The sequence below is a fragment of the Pseudorca crassidens genome, chromosome 15 (assembly GCF_039906515.1).
Source record: "Pseudorca crassidens isolate mPseCra1 chromosome 15, mPseCra1.hap1, whole genome shotgun sequence".
Taxonomy (NCBI): Eukaryota; Metazoa; Chordata; class Mammalia; order Artiodactyla; family Delphinidae; genus Pseudorca; species Pseudorca crassidens.
In genome coordinates, this window is record NC_090310.1 from 31,493,566 (window position 1) to 31,521,057 (window position 27,492).

Below are 27,492 nucleotides of genomic sequence, written 5' to 3' on the forward strand. Positions count from 1 at the left end.
CCCAGCTAAAGGCCCATTTCCAAATCATCTCTTGGCATCTTTCACCTTCATTGCACTGAGGCTAGCTCACCCTCTTGGCCAGGCCTTGGCGACCCCCCTTACTGTTCAGCAAATTAGCCCAGCTTTCACTGCTGTACGGCAACCTTAAGGCCCAAAAGCCACAGTAACTCAAGTTTAATGAGTTCCACCAGCCCTTGGGAAAAATATTTCGGCTAGTTATTTTTTAAGCCTGAACTTCATCTGATTATGTCAAAGTTGTTCAGATGTGATGACCAAAACAAAACTGCAGACAAGCCCCATAGTTTTTTTTTTTTTTAATTATTTATTCATTGAATGATTTAAGGTGTGTACCACTACTCCAGTTGGGTAAACCACATTGAAGAATTTGACTGCAGGTCTTGAGATTCAGCCAAATGCTTTCCATTAATTTTGCTCTATAAAATACCAAACATTATATACTTAAGTTTTTAATGCTTCAGCCATGCTCAGAACACTGCAGCTTAAGGATAACTCAACCCACTCATGCCAAGTTAGGGTAACAGGAACAGAACTCATGAGCTATGACGTCTAAAAGAATCAGAGAATCTAGCTTAAGATGAAAAGAGGTTCTGTCCCCCCAAAGTAAACTGTCAGCCTACACTGTTCTCAAAAGACTGAAGGAAAAAAAAAAAAAACCCAACATTAAAAAGTATCACACAAATATGCAATCTTCCATGATTTGTTTTGCATCTAAAATGGCACAAAGAAAGGCTGCAAAAATCTAGCAGTCAGAACTAAGTTTTCCTAAGAGAAATCATTTCCCTTTCTACTCCTAGGTCTTGGTTTATTCTGTGCTCGGGTGGCACAGGAGAGCAACGGGACGGAGATGGGGGGAAGAGTTACTGCTGGGTGACAGAGCATTTAGAATTAAATGCAATGGAAAAAAGTAACAAATGCTAAAGTTTTCAAAAAGTTTAATGGAGCCAATAAGATATATAAATTGTGTTCTGGCAGACATGAAGACCTGCTTTCTCTTACCAAAGAAAATGGCACATGTTTTATCAAAATTTGACAATCGAGAGTAAAGGGTATTGAGATTAAGCTTCAGAGCACCAACTAAAACAAAAACCACCAAAAAAAATTTTTTTGTTGTTACTAACTTGGAAAGAGGAACTAGAACCAAGGCATAAAGGGGAGATTAAATATGTGTTCCTCAGCCTCAAAATCCTTTAGGAAGAGGAGTTCTGGCTGCTTGTGAGCAATGCTTCACACCACCAAACCCAATTCCAGAATCTAAATTTACGATAGAAAAACAAAGATAACTCCAGATTCATTTCTTGATATATTCCAAAGGGAAGCCTGAAAGTATTCATAATACATAGGCTCACCCGTTTCCGGTAAAATGATACATTGCTATAATTCTTCCTATCATATTCAAACAAAAAAAATGATCCACTTTTGCAAAAATTTAGAAATGCCTCACTTTCATTCCTAGGTTTAGTATGGAATTGACTTTTTTTTAAATAAGGGCTGTATCTATAGTGAATACAGAACTTCTTCAGTTCACACATTACATTCACATCCCACCCAATGAATATTATGGTTAACTTAGCAAAGTTTCTTCACAGAAAGATTATTAAATGGCTGAAGAAATTGCAAACTTTAACAAAGTGCTGTGAGTAATTACTGGAAAAACCCTTACACTGATTTGTAATGGTCTTTTAAGGATAAAAACAAAGTAACTGATACTGAGCTACAAGTTTGCAAGGAAACATTTTCACTGTCCTACTTGATACATTTATAATAATATGATAGAATAAATTACAGTACCTGGCAGGCTGACATCAGTTCTTCATCTAAAAAAAGACTATCATTCAGTTCAAGATATTAAAAATGAAGATGAAACATGCTCTAAAACATTGTAGGTACAAGAGGTCTTATGTTTACTCAAAAGAGGAATCTATTGAGAACTTTTATTTAAGTCTACCTAACATCTAGAGAACCTCCATGCGATTCCATCTTTTCCAGAATGAGATTCCAAACTGCACTTTATAGGAGAGGGATTGGAGAGTTGGGTTTTGCTATTTAAGGTGTGATCACATTATTAGCAGATAAAAGACCTTTATCTTCCACCCATTCCAATGGAAACTGCACAAAGTAGAACATTCATGAAAAATGTTAAACAGAATATAACAGACTAGAATACCTACCCTCCCACCATCCATCTCGCTCTCACTAATACTGAACCAAAAAGGAAGCCCATGAAGTTCATGACCTCTCTACTTTAGGTCACCATGAATGCAGTCTACATGTTTACATTTACCATAAGGACAGTACCCTGCATGGGAAGTAGTACTTGTCTTAAAAATGAGTATTTCAATCCTACAAGGTTAATCTGGGGGCAATTTAATAATATTGCTACTTTTAGAGCACTAACACACACAAAGTGAATCCAATAAAGTTGTGTATTGATTTGATATTAAGTATTAATTGCATGACCATCATAGCACCTCTTTACATCACACAATCACCAGAATTAGAAACTGCTTTGAAAACTAAAAATAGGGCACAGTTCAATAATCAGAAGTTGCACACTGTTACTAGAGAGAAACCAGGTGCATGGTACAGTGCTGCTGCAAAAATGGAAGCCTGGCGATTTGACGAGGAAGCCAAATCACGTGTTTTAGACAATTTTAGGAACCTGGCAATACTGTTGAAGCAAAATACTCAACACACAGGAAATGGAGCCCCCCCCCCCCCAAAAAAGCGTTCTATAACCAAATAAACATCTGATACTTCCTTTCCCTTTGAGAATAAATACAGTTAAGGTCACTTTTAGCCTTGAAACGGATATATGTTTGCCTATGATGATCTTGCTAACGACTACACGATATCTGATGTCCTCTGCTAGGACTATAGTTTTAAGAAAGCCATAGTTACAAGAGGCATCTACTGTAAATACCTAGAACTTCCTTTTATGGCAACCACTATAGAATTCACTTGTCTTAAACAGTGAACAAGGGAAGATGGCCTCATGTTTCCTTTGCAATAATAGTATATGTTGAGGATCAAGTGGCTTTCAAGCAGCATGGTGGGTGTGAAAATGTTTGCAGTTTAGATCATTCTGTTGCGTTTATGGGTTGGTGAGTCTGTAATGACATCGCCACACTGGGCTGAGGTACGCTTTCTAGTTCCACCATTGTCCAAGTGGAGTGCCATTTCTTCTGATATGAAAGTGTTCAAATCGACATCATGGAGTCCATTTCTCCTTCGACTAGCATTCGATCCACTGCTTACATGTGTAGGAGAGCCTGGGGTACTCGAACGCACGCTTATACTAGCCATTGCACCACTAAGACCTAGGAAGAAGAAAAAAGGTTTTAGAGTTGCTCGATTATTTAACCCTCTTGAAAGCAACCCAACTTTACTTTCAACGTCGTCATAGTGTCAAAGGATGTCTGCCTATTTTCCTTGCAAGGGGGTCACCGGGCAGCAGTTTTTTCCTGGAAGAACGAATCATCTGGCTTTGACATAGGAAATGTTCACTGGTAATACTACCAATATTTACAATATCGGTTACTACCAATTACTGGAAGCTTATGCGGCAGGCACCATGCTAGGTGTACAACTCCATTATGAAATCCTGCCATCTACTCTACTAGGTACGGACTATAGGTAACTTAGAGCTGAGGAAGGAGGTGCTTGCTTTAAACAGGAGAAGATTTGGGTTATACAAAGTCACCGTTCCAATAGATCCCTGTGCTGTGTGTGTGTGCAAACAGGGGAGCATGCAGTCACTTGCAGACCTGAGTGGGCTTATTCTGACATTTCTATAGATAAGGCGACTTTTTAATTTAGCATCTAAAACAGTACACTACTGAACATGAAAAAGGGTCACTATTAAAAATGATCCTGGGACATCAAATACAAAGTGATTCTGCCCTGGACAAATCAGGCAATATGATCACCCCAAGGTCTGGACTACACTATACTTGGTATATACCCCTTAGGGCAGCCTCACTCAGCATCATCTCTAATCCTTCGGGGGGCGGGAGAACAAGGGTGGTATAAAAAATCCTGCTGCCTTGCCTTCAAGGTTAAGAGTTACTAAATCCAGAGTATTCCAGCACTCATGGTCAGACACTCATTCCTTAGACCCCTGAACAGTTAAAGGAGGCCATTGTATGTTCTGCTTCTAAATGTTCAGGATACACCTGTGAAAGGCATGAGAGGCCTGAAAACAAACCACAGCATTTAATTTAATAACCTGACATCACCGCCTGTAGATTTTCCTTCTTACGGACTCCCCCTTGGGCTATCCTAGCCTCATATATGGATTTTGTTAGTGCTTGACTAAACTGATATGATCTAGTATAATCAGTGTTTCCCAAGAATAGGACCTGTACCTTAAAGTAAGCTTAGAGGTTGGTTTCGTAGGGGCCCATTCTCATTTACTCCATAAATGTACTTTAAATTTGAACATTAAGTTGAAAAAGGATTCTCTGCTTCCTACCACACCAAAGCTATTAAATTCCCTTTGACATTGTTCTCACTCTACAAATACTGTGAACATTCCCAAACCCTTGGCCTCAACCACCTCCCATACATGCTGATCAAGTTCTGCAGTCCACACCTCCTTTCTAAACTGCTCTCAACTCCCTACGCTAGGAACCAACCAGTCCCCTCACTGCTCTCCCTGTAGAAGATGCATCCTCTCTCCCTTCCCCGGTGGCCAGAGGAAATCTGATCTCACTCATTTCCAAGGCTAGTGCCTATTAAAAATAAATAAAAGCACTAATACTGGAATACTTCCTATGTCAGGCACTGTATTAATAAGCACTTTTTAATTTCATCCTCAAACTCAGCCTATATTTGTGCTATCTTTTTTGCCAATGAAAAGCCGAGGTTAAAAGGCTGAGCAACGCACTCAAGGTCACAGAGCTAGTAAGCAAGAGCTGGGACCCAAGACAAACAGAATCTAAATTCCTACTCATGTTATGCTACCCACCTCTTCGAGCCTAAATTATTTCAGCCTCAGGACCTAGGGCCCGGCCTGCCTCGCAGGTCTGTCTCTGAGCAGCTAAAGCTAACTCTCCCTTCTGCCCTCTTCACTCCCATCCTAAGGCTTAATAATCATGCACTGCCAATATCAACTTATCTGCAGTTCCTAAAAATGGCCCAGGCTGCACCTGCCTCCCAACATCTGCTCCCCACTGCCTGAGGCCCAAGTTCCTCCAGCACCGCCTCCCAGTCTGGGGCTACTTTCCTGGTTCTCCTCCCTCTCCTTAGAAACTCTCCTCTTTGCTGTTCTCCAGCCTGCCTGCTCCTTCCTCACTGGCCTTTGCAGGCTTCTCTTCTGCCCCTCACAGGCTGATGTCACCCAGGTGAGAGCCTTGGCCTCTTAGCTTACCCACAGGCATCATTTTCCACATCCGTGCCACAGGAGCAGACATTTTTCCTGAGATCAAGGGCCCATCCATATTTCTAACTGCCTGTTGGCCCTCTCAAACCGAACATCTTCAGAAAAAAACCACGCTGCTTCTTCCCCGGCCCACACAACTTTATTAAAAGTTAAAGAGAAGGGAAAGAAACGCCTCGGGCTGATTTCACATAGCATAGCACCATTGCTCATCTCTTCCTATAGACACTGTGTCTTTACATCTGTATCTCATGAACACAGTGCCTGGCACATAACAGAATGCTTCAGAGCCCTACCCGTCACTCTGAAATCCAAAGCTGTTGATGTTTATTCACCTCTCCAAAGCCAGGAAATATATACCCAGGTGGCTCTCTTCACTTAAATCTTTGCCATGAAGTTAAAACTCAATTATTCTCAACTTGCTGGGTTTGGTTTTTTCTTTTTCTGTTTTTAAGTTCTCCACCAAGACTGTAAACTCCTTGAGGGGAGAGCTGTGCCTTTTTTCCTAATCTCGCAGCCTCTAACATACTGAAAGGTGTCTGTGTACTTGAGACCACCTTTTCATACCTGTTTCATAATGCGGGAGATTCTACGGTAATTATGCTGCAAAATGTGGGCCCTCAGCAATAAACCGGGCTACTTCAATAATTAAACTCAGGATCCCCTAAGCATTCAATACCCAAAAAAGAACTCAACAAACCCTGCTCCAATGCCCCTCTTGTTAATGTAGGAGCCACGTAGCTGTATGTTTAACACCCAAGGCTCAAAACGCTCCATCAGAAGTGAAGAGGCACCTCAAGCAAATCCTTCAACTGCTATCCTCCATGAAAAAAGAAGAGAGATTAAACATCAATTTGGTCAATTTGAAAATTCCCCAGTAACTTCCAGAAAACCATAATCTTTTTTCTGTTGGGTGTATGACTCTGGGCTTAGTTTGACAGCTAAAGCAAAATCACAATGTGCAACATTACCTATTTATTATTATCTACTCTCAGCAGTGAAAATTCTTTTCAAAGTTTAACTATCTAATCTTCCCCCAAAAGACTTTTCACAAGTGTCAAAAAAAAATTAAGATTAACAACCAAAAAATATATATTTTAAACAACCCAAATTTTATTTTATAAACCAATGACAGCTACTAGAAGATGCTTTAGGAAACCTTAGCTAAGCCACATGAACAATCAGGCCTATACAAGTACAGAGAATCTAAACATGCTTCAGAACTAAAAACTAAGTTGTATGGCCCAAGGGCATACAACTTAATTTCTACCAAAAACACACTTTTTCAAAAGGGCTATGGGAATATCAATTGACAAAAAGCAGTAGAACAAGTAGTATGATTAGACAGAGAAGTCTCCATTGCTTAATACAAGATAAACTTATCAGTTTTAAAAGTTTCTGCATTCATTTTAAAGGATTAGTGCAGGGGTGGAAAAAAGATCAAGAGGATTTAATCATACTTTGAAAAGAAAGCTCCCACATGAGCTAAAACAAAGTTACAGTCCAAGTTATAGGAATCTAGGTTACATGGCAAATTGTTAAAAAGTAGCACAGAACTATTATTTTCATACCAAGGTCATGCTTAGGGTCATAAGAAAATCCTGTTTTCAGAATTAATTACATATAATTCCAGTTTACCAGCACATAGTTAGGTCACACAGAAAGAGCAAATGCAGAGCCCAGCCAGCCTCCCTTCCTCCATCCGGCAGCCCTGGAAGTGACCTAGAGGCCGCCTCTACCCTTTCTGCTGGCCTCCCAGCCCCCTTCAGCACCTGCGAGCCTCGAGACTCGCCCTGGAGGAGACAAGGCAGACTGTTTACTGTGGTTCCACTCAGCACAGGTCCAGGACCCTCTGCAGGTCTGCGCCACCAGCTCTCTCATCTCCGGCAGAAGGGGGATGTGAAATCCCCACAACTTGGACAAAGTGATTAACATTCTGACTGGGAACCCTAAGAAACAGGCATTCTTGCATTTGAAATGAAATGCACTAATCAAATGGACATACACTCCCTTTGCACAAAGTTGTATTCTGAGGTTTTAAGCAAGCAAGCACTTGTGTGTAAATGTCGTGTTTTAAGTGCACCAGGGGAGGAGTTCAATCCTGGAAAAGTGAATTCTACTAGGAAGATTTGGGTAATTTGAAGTAGATACCACTCCCCACCCCAATCTGTAAATTGTAATACTGAACTTTTATTGAAGTAAAGCACACTAAATCAAACCAATTACAAAGATACATGTGTCACACCAAGAAAACATTTTCAGTTATGCTGACAGCCCAAAATGCTTTCAATTTTTCAAAGACAGTTTTAATGCCATGGGAAAAATGCTCACGACGTTAAAATGAAAAAAGCAAGATACAGTACCATATACGCAGCATGATCTCAACTATGAAATAATTTTAATATTTATACATTGAAAAAAAAGACTGGAAGAAAATGCACCAAACATTTAACTGCAGTTATCTCTGTATAGTTGGAAAACAAGATACTGGATTTTTTACTTTTTGGAAATTTTCAAATTTTCCAAGAAATTAATATTTATAAATCAGAAAACTAGTGAAAAAAATAAAACTTAAATGTTAAACTACCAATGGATTATTAAGGAAGTACTAGGTGAGTAAACTGGCTTTGAGGCATGGCTACATGGACTTCACCTCAATGAAAAAAATGTCCAAGAAAATTTTACTGCAAATTCATAACAGTTTTGTATTATTAATGTTGGAAGCTTTAGTTAAGTCCTACCCACAGAAACTTCAGTAGCTAATATCTAATCTTAATATACAGAAAATGCCAACTTTTCATCAAAAATTTAATGCTATCTTAATTGCCTTAATTGTTCTTGTTCTCAGAGGCTGGTCTGAACAAAGGGTATAATTTAAAAATTCCAGCCTTCACAAGAGTTTCCATTAAAGAAGGTTACTTGAAATAATCAATCTTAAGCAATTAAGAGATGAGATTTGCTTTTGGTGCATTAATCTCTTACATCTTAATTTCCAAATAAGTTTTTAAAACATTTTACTGTTAAATGACTATTGACAGTTCTGTTATTTCAAGAAGATGCAGAATGCAACATTCAACAAGCATTTATTAAGAATCTACTGTGTTCCACACATTGTGCTAGGAGTGTGGGCAAGAGGAGGAAAAGGGATTTTGAAAGGTGGTTGGATATAAATCCCCACAGGTCAGTTCTAATTAATTCTCTACAACAGAAAATTGCCAAGAAGTTTCTTTCATACTGTACCATTGGTTTAAAAGCACTTAACCTAAGTATCTGTGTGGCTGTCAATGTTTGTTTCTATATATTTAGCTTTATCAACAGAAGGAATGAAGAGTGATAGAAAAGGGGAGAGATACAGAACCAAGCATAAATAATCAAATTTCTTCTTAAATGTACAGATCTCAATTTTATCAGGAAGATTTGTTCTCACCGAAATTTGGTAACTTCTCTACTACACACAGGCCAAAGAATGTTCTGAAAAAATAACAAAAGCTACAAAACCTGTGGCTCGAAGGAGCAAGAAAATCCTATTGGTCCATGCTGCCTAAATTCACAGCTTTCCAAAACTCTAGAAGAAGGGATCCATTTTATGACAAATTCAGAATCTGCCTTACATTTTTTTCTAAAGTAAAAATTCCTACCTGACCTTACACCCCTGAATATGGTATCAAATGAATGCATTTTTCTTATATGGCCCTATACCCAGTCTCTCCAGATCCAAGAAACTTTTCAAGCAATTTAATGATTTAAGAGACTAAGGATCACCACATATGCCAGAAAAAGACTTTGTTAGACAAAAGAGAGGCCAGATATAGAGCCTAGTAACTCCTAAAGTGATGGCACTGTGCCTCAATCTGATTGCCTGGGATTATGTTTCAAACTAATAGTACAATTCTATTAGGCTAGAAACTCCTTGAGAGATTATATGGTTCATCTTTGTATTACCTGACCCTATCACTAGCCTCTAATAAATAGAATGCTTGGCTGTTTACTGTGTCCAGTAAATGTTGGGCAATAGGAAAGGCTACAGAATGACAAGATACACTTGCATTTTTAAATGACCACACCTTCCACAGAAGGATTTTAATTGCAGAAATCAGAACTCATAACACCACAGCCAGACACACACACACACACACACACACACACACAGTTTCCAGACTAAAAAGCTTCAGATTTTAACCCTCGCTAAAAAAGCTATCTTTTAACACACACAGTGTTTTCTCAAAAACAGACAAACAAAACAAAAACGTTTTCTTTTGTTACTTTCCTTTTTCGGGGGAAATTCTCCAATATCATATTAAAGGCTAGACTACCTGCATTTGCCTAAGACCCTTTCAGTACTTACAAATGTAGCAGCCCACTGTCTTTTTTAAACTTTTGTTGTTTAAACACAAAAGGAACTTGAACTTGAGCAAGGAGATATCTTAAAGCCAAATGCCAATGACAGCAATGGCTCCCACCAGTGACTAGTTTTAACACCCAGACCCTGTGTGAACTGATGAATTTTACAGAGGGTCAACCCAGTCCCAATGGGGTTTTAGTTCCCTGTACTACAGTCAAGAGAATGCCATCAAAATGACTTTTAGAACTACCAATAAAACCAAGTGTCTCCAATTTTTATGGAACAGTCTGAACCAGGGCCAAAAACCTACAAAGTCCACCTATGAAATGACTGAGAGCAGGTTTTTAATAAAGTTAGCAAATGAGTGAAGTCTGACTTGGCACCCAGCTTACTTTCCCATCCAGGTCTCTATCTTCCACATATATGCCCCATTCTAGCTCTGGACCCTTTTTACCTAATCCCTATGATGACAAACAGAACCCAAAATGAGGAAACCAGATTTCAATCTAAGGCTTTCTAGACACAGCACTAGCTTGGGCAAGTCAGCTCAGAATCTCTTCATCCAGTAGACAGAGAGAACATTCAACTTCACCAGTTTATACCAACATAAAAGAAGCTCAAGATCTCAGCAAGTAATATAAGTAGGTAGTTAACACTAAGTTTTAAATTATCCCTTCCTCTGCAATGATTATCTGCAATTTAAAAAGCCACCCTTCCTGAAAAGGGAGAAAAAGTATCCTCAAAGGCCACCTGACCTCCAGGTCTGTTTTTGCAGTAATGCTATCCAGAGGCAAAGAAGGCACTCAGGACTTAGAACTAAGCAGAAGTCCTCCTCCTCTCAAGGCAAAAAACACTTTGTTTAAGGGTGGGTACTCTGCTTCTCACTTTATGTATCTCCTTTTCAGAGGAGACTGCCTTGGAGACATTAGCCATCTTGCCCAAGGTCATGCTGGGAATGCAGCCTATGTACAAAGCCTAAATACTCTTCCTGCTAAAATGAACCAGAAATACAGGTTAAAGCCATTCATCTTCAAGCCTACTTATCCAGATTCACTTATGGGGAAAAACCCCAGCAAGAAATACCAAACTTATGTATATAGTCTGATGTCTTTAGGGAAGAAAAACAAGCCTAGAGACCTTTCCCATGCCATCCACCAGCCCTACTAAGGGGGGTGGGGGGGAAGAAACCCCAAATGTACACATGTAGAGGTACTGAATTGGGGAACCAGACAGATCTGGAATATCTGTTCTACCATTTACTGACCTGGTCTATTTTATTTAGCCAAATAAGCCTTCTTCATCAATAAAACGGCATTAATCCAGGGGAAGTATTAGTTTTAAATGAGACCCTCCTCAGCAGGACGCTGACGTGAAGTAAACACTGAAAGAACCGCTCTAAAGGTACATCACCCTCAGGTCCCACTCCAAGACTCAGTTGTTCAGTGTGAAGAGCTGACTTTGCAGCACTAAGATACACCCGGCTCTGTTCTCCATTCTCCTCACCCTCCTCATACTGCAGTCACCTGGGGATCTATAAGCCTCAACTCTTTGGAAAGGTTCTCTGCCCCCACTGCGTTGACTTAGCAGACCTCTGAATCCCTGTGTTAAGCTCAGAACACATCTATGCCAGGTTCTGTTAAAGCCAGAAGCTCCAAGACACGGTCCCTGCACCACTGTAGCCCCAGTCTATGGGAAGGGATAGCTATGGAAGCAAAGCAAAAGGGGAGAGCAGACACACAGCTCAGGGAAGGTTGGAGAAAATCGGGGGAACTGAAGGAAAGCTTCGTCACAGATGTTCGATCTGTCTGAAGAGATGAACAGGCAGAAGAAAACCTTAGAAAAGAGCATGAAGGTATTCAAAAGATTACACGGTATAGCTAAGATATCTGACCCAAGGTCAGATCAAACCACAAGGGTCTTACAATGTTGTGCTCAGTTCAGACTTCACCCTAGAGGACACAGGGATACAAAGGTTATTTTTCAGTGAAGCAACAAGATCAAAAAGATCACTCCAGTGGTCCCAGGAAAGAGGGACTGGTGAATGGGTCAACTCAGGACTGGGAAGCAAGAGCAGGAAGGAGATTATTCCAAGCGCCCAGAACTCACCTCCTCCAGAATAGCCTTCTCTGAACCCATGGCCAGGCCGCACTGTGAAATGTCCTTTTCTGACCCCAGAACACCTTACATATAACATCAAAATAAATCATCCAAGTATGCATTGGCCTCAACAGAAAAGGAAGCACCCTATTCAATCATATATTCCCTAGAAACTGCACAGACTCTGCTACGTACGCATCTGCTGAGTGGCAAGGTCACAAAAACAGAAAAGACCTGTTTTTGCTGTTGTTGAGGCTAGATGAGTCCGCTCTGAACACCTACAGGACATCCTGGTGAAGATGTCCACCAGGGGACAATGGGGCATACGTCTTTAGCAGTCAGGAGAGAGGGTCTAAACTATAAGGACCAATTTTGTAAATTAAGACTGAAATGGCCCTTAAAGGGATTGCAGGAGAAGGTGGCTAAAGGCTAAACCCTGGGGAATGTAACCTAAGTCACTGAAAGGTCAGAGGTCAAAGTAGCCTAAAGAGAAGACAATAAAAGTCTCTAGAAGAGAAAGGATGACTAAGAGAGGAATAATCAGAAAGGCAGGCAGGGAACCACAAAATGGTCCAGATGATTTTTGGTCTATCTGAAATTTGTTTACATAAAAACAAGGTGCCAGCTATTAATTCAGTTCTCAGTAAATTTTTGATAATGTTATTTTAAGACAAGGATGAATAAGGAAAGGACAGAGATCAATTTAGCACATGCATATACATTTCCTTGATTTCTCTGGTGAGTTTAGCATCCAGATAAGGAGATACCATGTTACACAGAAAATAAACAACATATGTTGCAAACAAGTGCCAAAATAAAGCACTGGATTATATTCCTTAAACCTCCATAACCATTAGTTGACAGTTTTGATTGAAACTGTTTGATAATCATTAATTGATGTACTTTTAATTGCAATACTTAAATGTAAGGCTCATGAGGGTACTGATCAAAGGATCTTATCATCACACCCTCACTGTCTACATGAAAAACTCTACAATTATCTTATATCTTGGCCATCTGTCTTCATATAAAGAACATATAGCACATATGGGTGGCATTTGTTGGAAGTGAGCCGATAAAGAAAAAAAGAAAAAATTACAGGGGTAACTGTCCTCTTTTTTTTTTTTTTTTTTTTGCTGTACGCAGGCCTTTCACTGTTGTGGCCTCTCCCGTTGCGGAGCACAGGCTCCAGACACACAGGCTCAGCGACCATGGCTCACGGGCCCAGCCGCTCTGCGACATGTGGGATCCTCCCAGACCGGGGCACGAACCTGTGTCCCCTGCATCGGCAGGCGGACTCTCAACCACTGCACCACCAGGGAAGCCCTGTCCTCTCTTTTAAGGACATGAGGTTGCTTATGGATAAGAATAAATCAATATGACTCCTACACTAATGTTTGCTTTGATTATAAATTTAAGTCAGCCTCAGTATACCAATTCTTTTCCTGTCTCCCCCGGCACCCCAAAACTTCATGAATTTATTAGACTCTCCCTCCAACGTAGAACCCCAAGAACTTCAATTTGACCTCACATTTCATAGATCTGGCTAAGCAAATTCTATGCAAAACCAAATTCTGACCAGTATGTACCCTAATTAAGATGAATTTCCAAACATATTTTAAAAGATCTAAACAGTTTTGACTTCAATTTACAGCTATTCAATAAATTAGATCATGAGGACACCTGGTTACAAAGTTAGTCATTAATCTGCTTTACAATTTAGTTAACAATGCCCTATTAGAAATCATTCAAATTACTAAAAATACTCAAGTCAGACTAGCATTCCCAACACAGCTATGTCCTCTAAAACCAATATAACACAAAACTCAGTATATAATGTTCTGTGTACTCTTTTCAAGGGGCCCTATTACTGCATAGCAACTTCATGTTTTAACTACATGAATTCAGTTTATGAACCCTAGGAATCCAATGTACTCTGGATTGGCACTACTTCATAAGTTTATTGAAGGGAAAGGTTATTTTTCTATAGCTTTATAATTAAACTTTTTTAAACCCTCACAATTTAAACATAAGTCAAAATTATAAATAGTACCTTCCAAAATCTACATCACCACTAAAACTCCCAAAGTTCAGTAAAATAATAAATCACAAGTTGAATAAACTCAATTTAAGAAAATGTAATGGGATGTGGAGAATATAGTAGTTGCAGGGGGGAGGGCTGCTAGCTTGCCCTTTTTACAATGTGTACAACTGCATTAAGATTTTATAACAAGAGTGGCATTTATGTTTCTTAAAACTACCTTCTACAGTAGAGTATAATACAGAAAAAAAGACACTTCAACAAGAGAAATATGGAATGAATCATAAATCCACTTGATGACAAAGGAAATCAAAATGCTTAAGGAAAACACAACTACATCAAATACTACCATGCACTAAAATTAATCTGACAAACTATGTACACTTGTAGTAATTTTTTTCAAACAATGGTAAAAGATGTGAAACTAATTCAGTAGGAACAGATCAATCTCTATTTTGCCTGAGTTTCAAACTTTCTGACAGCATCAACTATTCCACTACATTAGAAACAGCAAGCAGTCTTATGTACTGCATCCATACATCATGGACTTCCTTGCAATAAAATGTTTTTGTGTTTTTAACTTATCGTAAACAAATTCACAATCAGGAGGGGAAAAAAACAACACTTTTTCCAACTCCCATGTTCTGAATGGCATTTTAGATAAAGGATCAATGTTTGCCAAAGAGAACAAGAATCTCTGTAAGCATTAAAGCTTCGATGATATAGAAGCCCTTTGTATACATCCCAGTTTTTATCACCAGGTTATTTTATTTTAGATGACCTACACTATGGCTCAGAAATATGTTAACTTTTAACAGGACTCATGAACTAACTCACTAATTACTTCTGTTTAGTCACTTGTACAATCCATGTTTTCATCTTGGCTTCAACCAAGTCTTATTATTTTGTTGTTTTATTTTTACAGCAGTATTGAATGTCCTATAAGTACCTCTCCCAGTTCTATCTGGAAGCCTGTATTAGAGAACAAGCAACAACAAACTTACTGACTACATACCCCAGGCTTCTCCAATAATACTTAAACCCCTCAGCCAAGAATGTCTTTTTATGGCAGGTCTGGCCTGGGGAGATGGTGATGGACCTGTTCTCTAACACTCCTATCAAAGCAAGGCCCTAAGGGACAACAGACATAAGGAAAGTCAATTTAATTATTCTTACATCTGTCCACTCCCTCTTGGGTCATCAACGCTCAGGTTCTACAGGCACACTCAATAACCTAAGGTGTCAAAGGGAGTTCCCATGAGAACTAGCCCAACAGTTATCTGCCTTACTTGCCCGTAACTGACTAGGCTCTCCAGGTAATTATAAATGCAACAGTATTCTTAAGACACAAGAACTTCCTCTTTGACTCAGAAGAGTAAGGAAACATGTACAATATCAGTGTGTAAAGCAATAAATTCTAATCAATGTTGCAAAAAATGCTGTTATTGTAACACCAATCAGCTCAAACTAACTTTCTAAAAACATTTTTTTTAGGATAGGCTGGCTAACATTCAAAAATTGCCCATGTAAGTTCTTAGCTTACATTCTATTTAAACATTTCTAGAGCAAGTAGTAACTAGAATAGACAAAAAACAGACAATATATCTGGACCTAAACCTAAATGTGAAATTGGGTCCACAGGCACACTCTTAACCATTTTTCCAAAGAAATATGTTTAAACGGCTTTACCATGCAGAGCTATGGCTTCCCGGAAGGGTTGCAAATCAGTCTCTACAGATGAGCTAGTTTCCGTTGAAGTAGCTCGGTTAGGGGACACTACAGTCAGTCTTGGGGGAGCTCTAGAGTTTCGCGGTGGAGGAACTTTTCCACACAGGAAGCTGATCAAATCTTCTCTACGAATAGTTCTTCTGCGCTTTTTAACCCAAGCCAACACATCCTTATTGCGTCGCTGATAGCCAATCTGAATTCCAATATCAAAACTTCGCTGATGGGTATCCACGCTTTCTGTTAGGAAAAAAGAATAAGAAGAAGATACATGATGATCAGTAGAGCCAAGCTGCATTCTCTCCTAAAGAAAACCACGATTTTACAAGTTCACCAAAATGAATATCATTAAGTATGGGGCTCTTTAAGTCTATCAGTAATCTATTAAACTGAACTTCATTCATGTTTAAAATATCATACCTGACACCTAATCATAATGTTCTAAATTCAGTAAACACATCACATAATCCTAGAGCTTCTGCCTTGTTCTTTAAAAAAAAAACTCAACAGATAAAAACAGAGACTACTTATTGTTAAACGAATTACCATTTTAATAATGTTATTTCCTTAAAAAAGCTTACTTAATCTAATCAAGCTAGTTTATTTAGTAATGCTAACAATAGGTGAATTGGGCTTCCCTGGTGGCACAGTGGTTAAGAGTCCGCCTGCCGATGCAGGGTACGCGGGTTCATGCCTTGGTCCGGGAGGATCCCACATGCCACGGAGCGGCTGGGCCCGTGGGCCATGGCCGCTGAGCCTGAGCGTCCGGAGCCTGTGCTCCGCAACGGGAGAGGCCACAACAGTGAGAGGCCCACGTACCGCCAAAAAAAAAAAAAATTTTTAAATAGGTGAATTATTAAATGCTTATTGGTACTATACCCAGCTTCCCCTGAGAAGAAAGGGACACGAATACCTTGAGAGCAGTACTACTGTCCCCTCATTGCAACTGAGCAAACAGACACTGAGTAACTCTACCACAGTATTCAAGAGCTGGAATTTTTGTTCCAGAGTCTGTGGTTCTTAACCACTAAGCTTTGAGAAAAGAAGGAATTCTCAGGAGTTCTAACTAAACAGGAGCGTTCACATCATTCACCAGATGACTATACACCGCAACAAATCACTCAGGCGGTGCTCACCTTGCATGTACCATGTCATTTCGGAGGTGTACTCCTACTGACAGGTTCAGCACCAAGAGCTGGAAACACACTAAAAGCAGTAGCAAACATTTTAGAAATAATAAGGGAAAATTAATTCTGATTGACTGCTCAACAAAGCCAAACAGCACTGTGGAAACAAGAAGCTTCATTCATTTCCCAGGAACGTTTTCAATCTGCTTCCAGCTCCCAACAGTTTTCTGTAACTTATAACCACTTCCAAAAGACCCTGTCTTAAAATCTCTCAGACTGGTCTCCTATTCTCCCTGTAGATACTGCCCGCTCCCTGTATATACCGAACCCAGATTTTCAATAAAATGATGCCTGCCCCTTTAGTGGCTTTACACAGTTGAAAACAATATTAATACTTGCAAACTTAAGTCACTGCAATTTATTTTTAGTTGATCTGCTGTGCTAACAGGAAAATCACCAATATATCTTCATTCCTCTTACTTTTCCTGACCTGGATTTTAATTCTGTCTGCGACATCTAAAGTAGATGCTGAAAGGATAAGCAAACCAGTGAATGAAGACCTGTGTCCCAGAAAGACAATAATCCAGACATCACAGAGGCTCCCAAGCTGCATGAATTTGCATTATTAAAAAAGATGGCAAGAGGGCAGCACAAACAGAACTTTATAACAAGGCCTATTCCTTAGATGATCAGTTCTTATTGCTAAAAAGTTAAAAAGAAAAATGAAAGAAGTTACCCACAGGAGTACTCTTTAAATATTAAACTCCATCACAACTTTCTAATTTTACAAATATAAAAAAAGCTACTCGTGGGACTTCCCTGGTGGCACAGTGGTTAATAAGACTCCGCCTTCCAATGCAGGGGGCCCGGGTTTGATCCCTCATCAGGGAACTAGATCCCACGTGCATGCCTCAACTAACAGTTTCGCATGCCACAGCTAAGGAGCCCGCCTGCCACAACTAAGACCCAGTGCAACCAAAATAAATAAATAAATAAAAAACACGTCTAAAAGAAAAAGCTACTCATGAATGAAGTAATTTCTCCAGTGTCTCACTACTAGAATGCCCAAGTTACAATGTGAATCAACGTGTTCTGATTTCTCATTTCATCATAAACAAAACAAGCACGAACCCCATTTCAAAGGTAAATAGCATTTAAGAGGCTAATACAGTGCTTTCCCATCTCTTAGTCTTAAAGACTTAGATGAAGCCAACCTTAAAGGATGCATAATCTCTAAGACGACCTTGTAAAGTTATATGTAGACCTTAAGTGATTCTGAAAGAGCTAGAAACATTTTAAGAGAAATCAAATCATTGAGTAAACTAAGCCCATCCCATGGGACCACAGAAAGGAGGATAACCGTCCACTGTTATGGATCTACAAGCAACTAGATTTCTACAAAGCTGCCCTACCGAAGAGAGCTGTTAAAATCAAGCTCTTAACCAGAGAAGTTTGTTTCCAAAAAGAATGACTCAGGAAATTTTATTTTTCGAGAACCAAATGGAGGCAGGTCCAGAATTGGAAGTATAGAGGGACAAAAAGTTGAAAGGGGTACAAGAAACAAGTTCGAAGCAAGCATGGATAGTGCAAAGTAAGATGAAGCAGGCATGTAAATGTACACCTAGCAAACCAGACAGCAAATAAGAAAAGCTGAACTTGATACAAAACTCAAGAGCCAAAGGGAAGGAACCAGATGAGGCAGTTTAAAAAAAAAAAAAAAAACCCTGACAATCCTGGGAGGAAGAGCTTTGATTCGTTTTTATTGAGGACACAAGGAAAGCCCAAAAGTCAGATCGGCAACAGGCTGATGCTTTAATCACAGAGTTGAACAAAGTTGGAAAACGCAATATTCATACTTTTGAAGGAAGGCAGTTATATAAGTAGTTGTGAACCTCTTTTAAAATGTATGCAACTGACCAATCACTTCACCTCAAAAATTCTGCACAAGTCTCAACAACACAACCAACCAAGAACACGCTAAATATCAAGTATTTTGTAAACAGACTTTTACAGACTAAGAAGTACAGGAGGAGAAAAGCAGATTTAACATTTAAGGTCTTCGGGTACATACATGCTTTTGCACTGTCTGGGCATAATTTGGTCTTATACCATTAACATATCCTGAAAGCCAAATCCAATTACTTTACCGCCCAGATTAATCCAATCTCAGTTATTTCCTTAAACAGAGAATCTCATATTGACACTAAAACATAGTTTAAAATATAGTTCTTATGTTTGAGAACTTTAAAGAGTTACTTGGTTGAAAATTAAACCCTCCTATCACATCTTGCACTAAGTAGAAGAGATCTAAATGCTCATTGGAGAATCTTAGGAATGACCAGACTAGATTTTAATCACTGGTTAATTTAGTGTCCAGTAAAATAATAAACGTACACACAAAGATGGCCTCCAGAAGGCTCTCAGCCAAAGACTGCTTTGAATACTCCTGAACCTTCCAATTAGACACCCAAATTCTAGAAATGCAGAGCAAAGAAAACTGTGGGGACAGTCTTGTGTCCAACACTTTTACTGATGCCAAAGCCACTGTGGAAAAAGGCCATGATCTCGAAGGTTAGGCAAAGCCCAAGGGCATCAAAATGTCAATCTAACCTTTAATCACAACACATTCATTTCCTTATTCAAGAAACAAACTGATTCATACAATTCACAGTAGACATCTTTGTTTCATATTTTTTTAAACTGTTTTTATATAAATAGCTGAAATTGAATTCAAGGGATTTTTATTAGTCTCATTTTCCCACTGCTGGCAAGGGGCAGTAGGCAAAGAATCATTGATTTCTGAAATGAAGACCAAATGCAGAACTTTCTTACATGAAACATAAACACAATCAGATTTCACTATCTATAATTTTTTGATACTTACTAACCTTATGTGAGTTAGCCAAAGCAGATACCTCAATTTCATAAACAAGGAATTGGAGCTGAGGCTCAAAGGGCCTTGCCCTAAAAAGTTACTAAATAGCAAAAGTTCTTTCTACAATCGATTTTTTCCTCAACAATAGAGAAGTCATCTCCCATTCTCCTTAGAGGATCCACAAACCAGAAAAATCACACTGCTAGATCAGGGTACATTTCCAAGGAATACTAGTAACTACAAAACATTTAAACTTAGAACTCAATCTGCACTAACCAACTAGTCTGCTATTGGAAAAAATATGTATTTTAACTGTTTCATTAGAAACAAATATCTAGGGACTTCCCTGGTGGCACAGTGGTTAAGAATAGGACTGCCAATGCAGGAGAACGGGTTCGAGCCCTGGTCCGGGAAAATCCCACATGTCGCAGAACAACTAAGCCCGTCCGCCACAACTACTGAGCCCACATGCCACAACTACTGAAGCCCGCGCGCCTAGAGCCTGTGCTCCGCAACAAGAGAAGCCACCACAACGAGAAGCCCACGCACCGCAACGAAAAGTAGCCCCCGCTCGCTGCAACCAGAGAAAGCCTGCACACAGCAACGAAGACCCAACGCAACCAAAAATAAATAATAATAAATTTTTAAAAAAGGGAAAGATATGAGTCATGACCAAAATAAAACTGCTTTTCAATTGTTTTTTTTTTTAATATTTACTTATTTATTTATATTTTATTTGGCCGTGTCAGATCTTAGTTGAGGCACGTGGGATTTTCATTGTGGCATGCAGGATCTTTAGTTGCAGCAGGTGGGATCTAATTCCCTGACCAGGGATTGAACCGGGATCCCCTGCATTGGGAGTGCAGAGTCTTAGCCAGTGGACCACCAGGGAAGCTCTTTTTTCAATTGATTTAAGGAAACAATTTCTAAGTTCCCTAACAAAGTGGTATCCAAAGATAAACACGAACTTCTAGGTAACTTACATACTGACTTAAATCTTCACCTAGCACATACAAACAGCAGGAACCAGGGAAGGATCAGAGTGGCCACGGTTCCCTACCATCCAGTCCTCGTCCTCCCTTTCCTAAAGGTACTCACAAGTTTTTGTTTGGATAGCTCTGAATAAAGGCTTCTTCCACATTTGCTCAATTGATGATGAAACTTGTGGTATAGTCCCAAACAAATCTGCATAACCCCAAAACTGTGGCTATGATACTGGTTCTGAATAACCATGTGACCCAATTCTGTCCCAGAGACATAAGTCATTTACTGGTAGCTCCTGGGAAAGAAGCTTCTGGGCTCTTCTAACCTTCCGTGAGTAACCCTAAGCTGTGAGGTGTGAGCTGCCAACACTGAAACTAGCCTAATGACAAAGCTGGTATGCGCAGGCCCACACATGGACTACAGAGAGCTACAGAGCAGGGAGGCCTGAGCCACTGGATTCAATCAATCCCACCTTCAGGCTTCAAGGCAGAGAGCAGCCAATCCATGTCCAGCCTGACTTGTCTTTTCTGCTATTTGCAGCTAAAACATCCTTTTACAGAGAAGTTACACATCAGAAACTGACAGTCTTCTATAAAAATTCACAAAAAAATCTATAAATGGTATTAATAATGACTGAGGCTGCTGCTTAGTAAAATAAAACAGGGTATTCAACTGCAATCCATACTAAGGTTTTTTGAACACTCTCAAAGTTCAATAGTTTTCTGCAGCAGGAGAGTCACAAACCAACTCCAGAAAGTCAAAACATAACCTGAAATTTCATTATTTGCCTCCAGGTAAAACATGCTTTCTCTGACCAGTTGTTTATACACCAATCACTCATCCAAAAATTTTCAGTACGTTCCGTTCACTTTCAGTTCACAGAGAAGCCCAAGAAGGGCACAATGAAGTGACTACACACTATAAACAGGATCTGGAATCAAGATGTCTCAAAAATAAGGACTTTAAAGGGCATCACACTATTTTTCTCCTGTCAATTCTATTTACTTTCAGCCCTTTCAGGGAAAAATGAAGACACACCACAAAGGTTATTCTGACAGAAATAAAAATAAATAAATAAATAAGAATTTCTTCCCTTCATCTTAAGCACTGCCCATAGCCAAAAACATCATCTGAAAAACAGAACCTGACCACCAACACAGTCCATGCTTGAAGACTCATTGCATGACACACTAAGAGCCTGCACTCTAAGTTGTGCGTACTTACTCCTACTCACAATTGAGAAAATGAAGGCTTACAATAGTGAAATATTTTTTGTTCCATTATCTGTCTCCAGGACCATACGACTAAGTAAAAGTAACAGTCTAAAATCTGAACTAGAACAATCTAGCAGAAGACTCCATGATAATGATGCTGCTGGCCTTCTCCAAGTACCGCTAGAGCCACACCTTGGGGCAAATGCTGTTCAAGGAGAAAACCAAAAACATCTTTAACATAAACAGTATCAAGAGAAAGCTCTTAACATATGTGGGAGAAGTCGGTATACAACTAAAGTTTCAGACAGTTTTAAAATGCGGAGGAGCTTAGCATTAAACAACAACAAAAAAAAAAATGGAGCTTAACATAAAACAAAAATCGAAAAAGAAAAATATTACAAAGTTGAGGGAAATGACAATAAGAAGCAGCGAGAAGTGGCTCTGGGGGATGTGGGTGAGCACTGGCTCCCAGGCAGCTGCTGCAGAGCAAGCAGGGCCCCAGCGCCCACCTCCGCTGACCACGAGGCTCCAAAGGACGGCCAGCCTCTACTGAGCAAGTAACCCCACAGCGTAGAAGGAATTTAGAATTCATTATTTTCCTAATGAGGAGTCAGGAAAGAGGTTGCAACCAGTCACCTAAGGAAATGGGAGGTGTATTTAAGAGGCAGAAAGAGATGAGCTTGACAAAGCATTTTTCAGATAAGCATCAACCAGGCTAGTTAAAACCACCTCAGTAACTTCACTCCCTTTGCTGCAGACAACAGAAAACGTACTAAGCCAGGGGACACAACACCACTGAATATTTAACAAACATTACTTCCTTTAGATTTATCAAAGCAAAGTAAAAACAAAAACCAGCCATCAGAATTTTCTTCCCTTCCAAAAAAGGATGCCAATGTCTGACTCAACTTACTATGTGGAGCAAAAGGAACTCCATTTTGCCAAATTCTGTGCACACTGAGGACACCCCAATTCACTCTCCTCCAAGTCTCCAGCCACATTCAACCAAACCAACTGCATCGTTCAATGTTTCAAAACGCCACATCAAAAGGGGCCCTCTGCTAGACTTTTACCTCAATTCTGACCTTCCTATGTGCTCATCTTAGGTGCTATCAGGAAGCTGGTAGAAGTACCAACCTCTCCCCAGGCTGGGTGAGGCAAAATGAGCCATCTTTAGCTTGTCAGATAAGCGCTTAATCATACAAACTGCAAGAGCATTGCCCATTTACAAGGATCCTCCAAAATCTCCCCCCATCCCCGCCCCCATAAATTACATTTAGATATTGAATAAGAACGTGAACACTCTAAATTTACCACTACTTACAGCTGCATGCACTGTGACACTACCTTGCTAATTTTATTGGTTCTATTTAAGGTACCCAATTATTCCTACAGCTGCATTCTTGTTCTCTGAAGACCACACCCTGAAAAGGAGGAAGAATGTGAGGATCTGCAGAGCTTATCCACACTTTCCTTGAGTCAGCTAGGAACAGAATAATGTTGCTATACTACCAAATTCCACAAACCACAATTAACCATTCCTCAGGTAAAAGGGGATATATTTCATTTTACAGAAATAGGACACAAAATAAAGCTAGGGTTGGACTGACAATCCAGCATTTGGCATAATGCAAGAACTTCATGTTTATTTAAAAAGAAATTTAATGTCTTCCATTACATGAACAAAGGAAACTAATACATTATAAGAAGCATTTTCAAATCAAGAAATCAAATTAGGGATTATTTCAGAGTTCAGCTTCTGAGCCCACTTTTTTACATGAAGAATTAACACTAAAGAAAACCATCAGCTACAGTCCTAAAGAGATGCATTCCAGGAGCACACAACAGCACCAAAAACTGAGAAGTCAGAGAACATTCATATTTTTCTACGGCCTAGTCCAAGAGCGTGGCACACAGATGGACTAAAACTATGTGTTGCTTTCCCCTTAAAGCAAAAAATAATTGCAAAACCTGAAATGGATAAACCGTGATACCTCCACACACAACACTAGTCAGAAAAACAAAAAGCACTTAACAATTTATTAATACCTGCAATGTGAACTGAATAGATCAATCTCAAAAACATTATGAAAAGTGGATAGAAGATACCAAACAGAAAAGGCTACCTACTATAAGGTTCTATTTATTACATTATGGAAACACAAAAACCATATATACAGAATTCAGATCAGCGGTTGCCTGGGGTGGGGGGAATAGATATGTTCCATTTACTAACAATGTATGTTTGTCAAATTCATGCCATACACCTTAAAACGGTGATTTTACTATATGTAAATTATACTCCAAGACAGCAGAGTTTTCCAAAAATATGAGTTTGAAGTATTATTTCAAAATTCCCTGTCTGGGTGAAACCAAGAGCCATTCCAGAGAATGTTAAAAACCCTCAAGCAGTAATGAATGTTAGAGTCAAAATTTAAGGAACTCAGCTATATAAAATCAAAGCTGACCACTGGGGCACCACTTCATTAGGTTTCCTTTTCTCAGTAAGCCTAGATTATTAGCTCCTCATTCCCTGAAATTAACATTCTATTCACCAGGTTCAGTTTACATTCTCAAATTATCATCCCAAAAAACTGCAAGGTCTAAAAGGAAATCCAAAATAAGGGATTTTTTTTGCCTAAAGAATGCTATCTTAATTGGCTTATTCTTATGCAGATAAGAATCTGAGAATCAAGTCACTCCACAGCCTGTTTCAACCTTATTTAGATAATTCTGAAAAACACAAAGCTCTACTGCAATTATCAACAGCTTCTGGCAGTTTAAAAGCATTTATTTAAATTACATTTTTACTAAAATTAACACTCAAATTCAAATCCTTTTCCCACAGAAACCTTGCCAAATATCAAACCCAAATTTCCAAATCTTCAAAACAAATCTAAACCCACTGTTGCTGAGAGAACACGATGGGCAAGAACATTTACTCACATATCTTCACGTGGGGGGCGGGGATTAACTGCAGAAAAGCACTGCCATGAAACACAAATCTTGATATCAACTCAAACTGATCAGATTTCCTGCCAACAATGTACCGTCAGGCAGAAAGCAGCTTGGAAGGCAAATATTTGATGGAGTTGCTAGGGAAGAGCAACTCCATCAAATATCTGCATGTTAATGTGCGTACAGATTACTCCAATTAGCTAGTTTTCGACGCACTTAAATTATGCTGTGCCACCATCATGCTCGAAATTGCCTAACTCAAGAAAAACTATTCCAAGAGGTGCTTTTCCACAAACAAGTTGTCCCTCCCACCTCTGTGCGAGACACACTCCTCTTCCCTGGGTGCCTAAGAAGCACATCTCAGTCTGGAGCTCTGGGCCTCTCAACCTCGGCACTACTGCCATTTGGGGGGTGGAGAGGCTGTCTCGTGCACCGAGGACAGTTAGCGGCCTCCTCTCAGTGATGACACTCTGGAGTGCCCCAGACATTGTCAAATATCACCATGGGGTGAGAGGACCAAACGCCCCCGGCTGAGAACCCGTTATCTAGATATAACATCACACCGCCAGAATTCTCAAGTTGCAAGATACTGAGAGTTAGTGGCTGGATTCAGAAGCAGAAAACACTCGGGAGATACCTCCAGGTCAAGATGGCCAATGCACTAAGGAACGCAGGACTTAAACCCTGACGCAGACCGCCCTTCCCCTTAGCCAGCAATGCAGCAAAGTTGTCCTTACCTTTGTAAAGGTTGGTGACGGCAGTGGCTGCATTTTGGAAGGGAACCCAAAGAGAAAGTCCTGGCTGCTGACACACTCGGTCTGAAAAACGACGAAACGAAAGAGAAAAAACAAAAAAACACAAAAAAACACACAAAAACAAAAAAAGAAAAAGCAATGTTATTTGGGCGTCAATCACTCCGGAACGGCCATATTAGGTTTCGCCATTTTGTTCAAGGGTTCCGGGATCCCGCGCTAGGTGGGGAGCGGGCAAGAAAGGGGTCGCGGCGGGGCTGGAGGGGGAGCCGCGGGGCCCCCGGGCGCAGCCGGGACAGATGCGCGGCAGAGGGAGGCACCCCTGCGCAGTCCCCGCCCCGAGGCCGGCTCCAGCACAATAGGGGCCCCGCGCCGCCTCCCTTCGCCATTTTGTGACCGGGGGCTCCTCCCCTGCCCTCCCCGGCCCGGGGGCACCCAGCGGCCCGGCCCCAGGAGCGGGAGGGCCCCACAGGCGGCCCCAAGCCCGGCCGCCCCCCACGCCGGCCCCCGGCCGGCTCCCGAGGGCCCGCCTCCCGCGGCGCCATCTTGCGAGGAGGGGGCGGTGGGGCCGCGTTGCGACGGCCGGAGCCCAGCCAACCGCTCCCCGGGCTCTCCGCCGACGGCAGGGCGCGAGGCGGGGGCGGCGGCGCAAAATGGCGGCGGCGGCGGCCCTCACCTTTGTAGAGCTGGGCCACGGCGGTGGCCGAGTTCTGGAAGAGGTGCCACAGCTTCTGCTGCTTGTGCTCGGGCTGCGCGGCGGCCGCCGCCTCCTCCTGCAGCTCAGGGGGCAACTGCTCGTCCTGCTCGGCCTCGGCCAGGCACTGCCGCTCCCACTTGGAGAACCAGTGCTCGGGCCCGTGCTCCTGGATCTCGGCCTCGCCCTCCTCCTTCCGCTCCTCCATCCTCCGCGGCCTCCCGCGGCCTCGCAGCCGCCGCGGCCGCGTCCTGCTCAGGCGGGGCCCCCGCGGGAGCGTCGTCGTCGAGCGGCCCGGCGGCGGGGCCCAGTGGCCTGCGGCGGCTCCTCGCGGCGGCCCAGGCCTCCTGCACCCCGACGGCCTGCGAGCCCCGCCCCGCGGCCCCGCGCTGCCCGGGACAACCCCCGACCCAGTCTTCCCCACCCCCGGCCCCTGCCGAAGGGCGCTGCGGACCGGATGAACACCGCCGCCTCTCGCCTCGCCGGCCTGAGCACGTCTACCGCCCCGCCATGGCGCCGCGGCCTCCCTAAGGCCACCGCCGACCGCTCCGCGTAGCCCTACCGGCGCCGCCGAGCCTACCCCGAAGACTGAGGAACGTCGTCGTTGCTGCCGCCGTCGTCGACGCCTCTGCGGTTGCTGGTCCCCGCCCACATGCTGACGGGGAAGCACCGCCCACTCGGCCCCGGCTCCCCTGCCCGGTTGGGGCGCGCCGGATCCGAGGGCTTCTATTGGTCCAATCCGACCGGTTCCGCTTGCCGGCCTCTAAACACAGCGCCGTGATTGGCTCATCGGCGTGTCCGCCTGACGTAACCAAAGGGCGAGGGGAAGGGAGTGAAAGGAAGGGTGAAGACGGAGAAGGAGGGGGAGGAGCTGACAGTGGTTGCGTCCGAGCCAACCTAAGGGGGAGGGGGGAGGGGGGAGGGGGAGAGAGAGAGGGAGAGAGAGAGGGAGGGAGGGGGGAGAGAGAGAGAGAGAGGAAGGCAGGGGGAGGCAGGGAGAGAAAGAGGGGGAGGGAGGGAGAGAAAGACGGGGAGGGAAGGAGAGAAAGAGGGGGAGGGAGGGAGAGAGGAAGGGAGGGAGAGAGGAAGAGAGGGAGGGGAGGGAGAGAGTGGGACGGAGGGAGGGAGAGAGAGGGACGGAGGGAGGGAGAGAGAGGGAGAAGTAAAGAGCGAGAGAGGAAGGGAGGGGGAGGGAGAGAGAGAGAGGGGAGGGAAAGAGAGGAAAGACAGGGAGGGGGAGGGGAGAGAGGAGAGGGGAGAGAGAGGGGGAGGGGGGAGAGAGAGA

General features: G+C 41.8%; 1 protein-coding gene across 2 annotated transcripts; it reads right to left on the reverse strand.

Annotated features, from left to right (window-relative positions):
• Positions 1-302: 302 nt before the first annotated feature.
• Positions 303-26,962, reverse strand: HAPSTR1 (HUWE1 associated protein modifying stress responses). Of its 2 annotated transcripts, XR_010934958.1 has the most exons (5): positions 26,190-26,541; positions 25,499-25,579; positions 15,568-15,843; positions 6,099-6,213; positions 3,199-3,338 (listed from the first exon to the last, which is right to left on the reverse strand). XR_010934958.1 is itself a non-coding variant. In XM_067706656.1 (4 exons), exons 1-4 carry the CDS (start codon positions 26,413-26,415, stop codon positions 3,094-3,096), a joined length of 828 nt encoding a protein of 275 aa, XP_067562757.1. In that variant the 5' UTR covers positions 26,416-26,962; the 3' UTR covers positions 303-3,093. The 2 variants fall into 2 exon arrangements, 1 of the variants encoding a protein (XP_067562757.1); XM_067706656.1 differs by lacking the exon at positions 6,099-6,213 and having other exon boundaries at positions 303-3,338; positions 26,190-26,962.
• Positions 26,963-27,492: the final 530 nt, after the last annotated feature.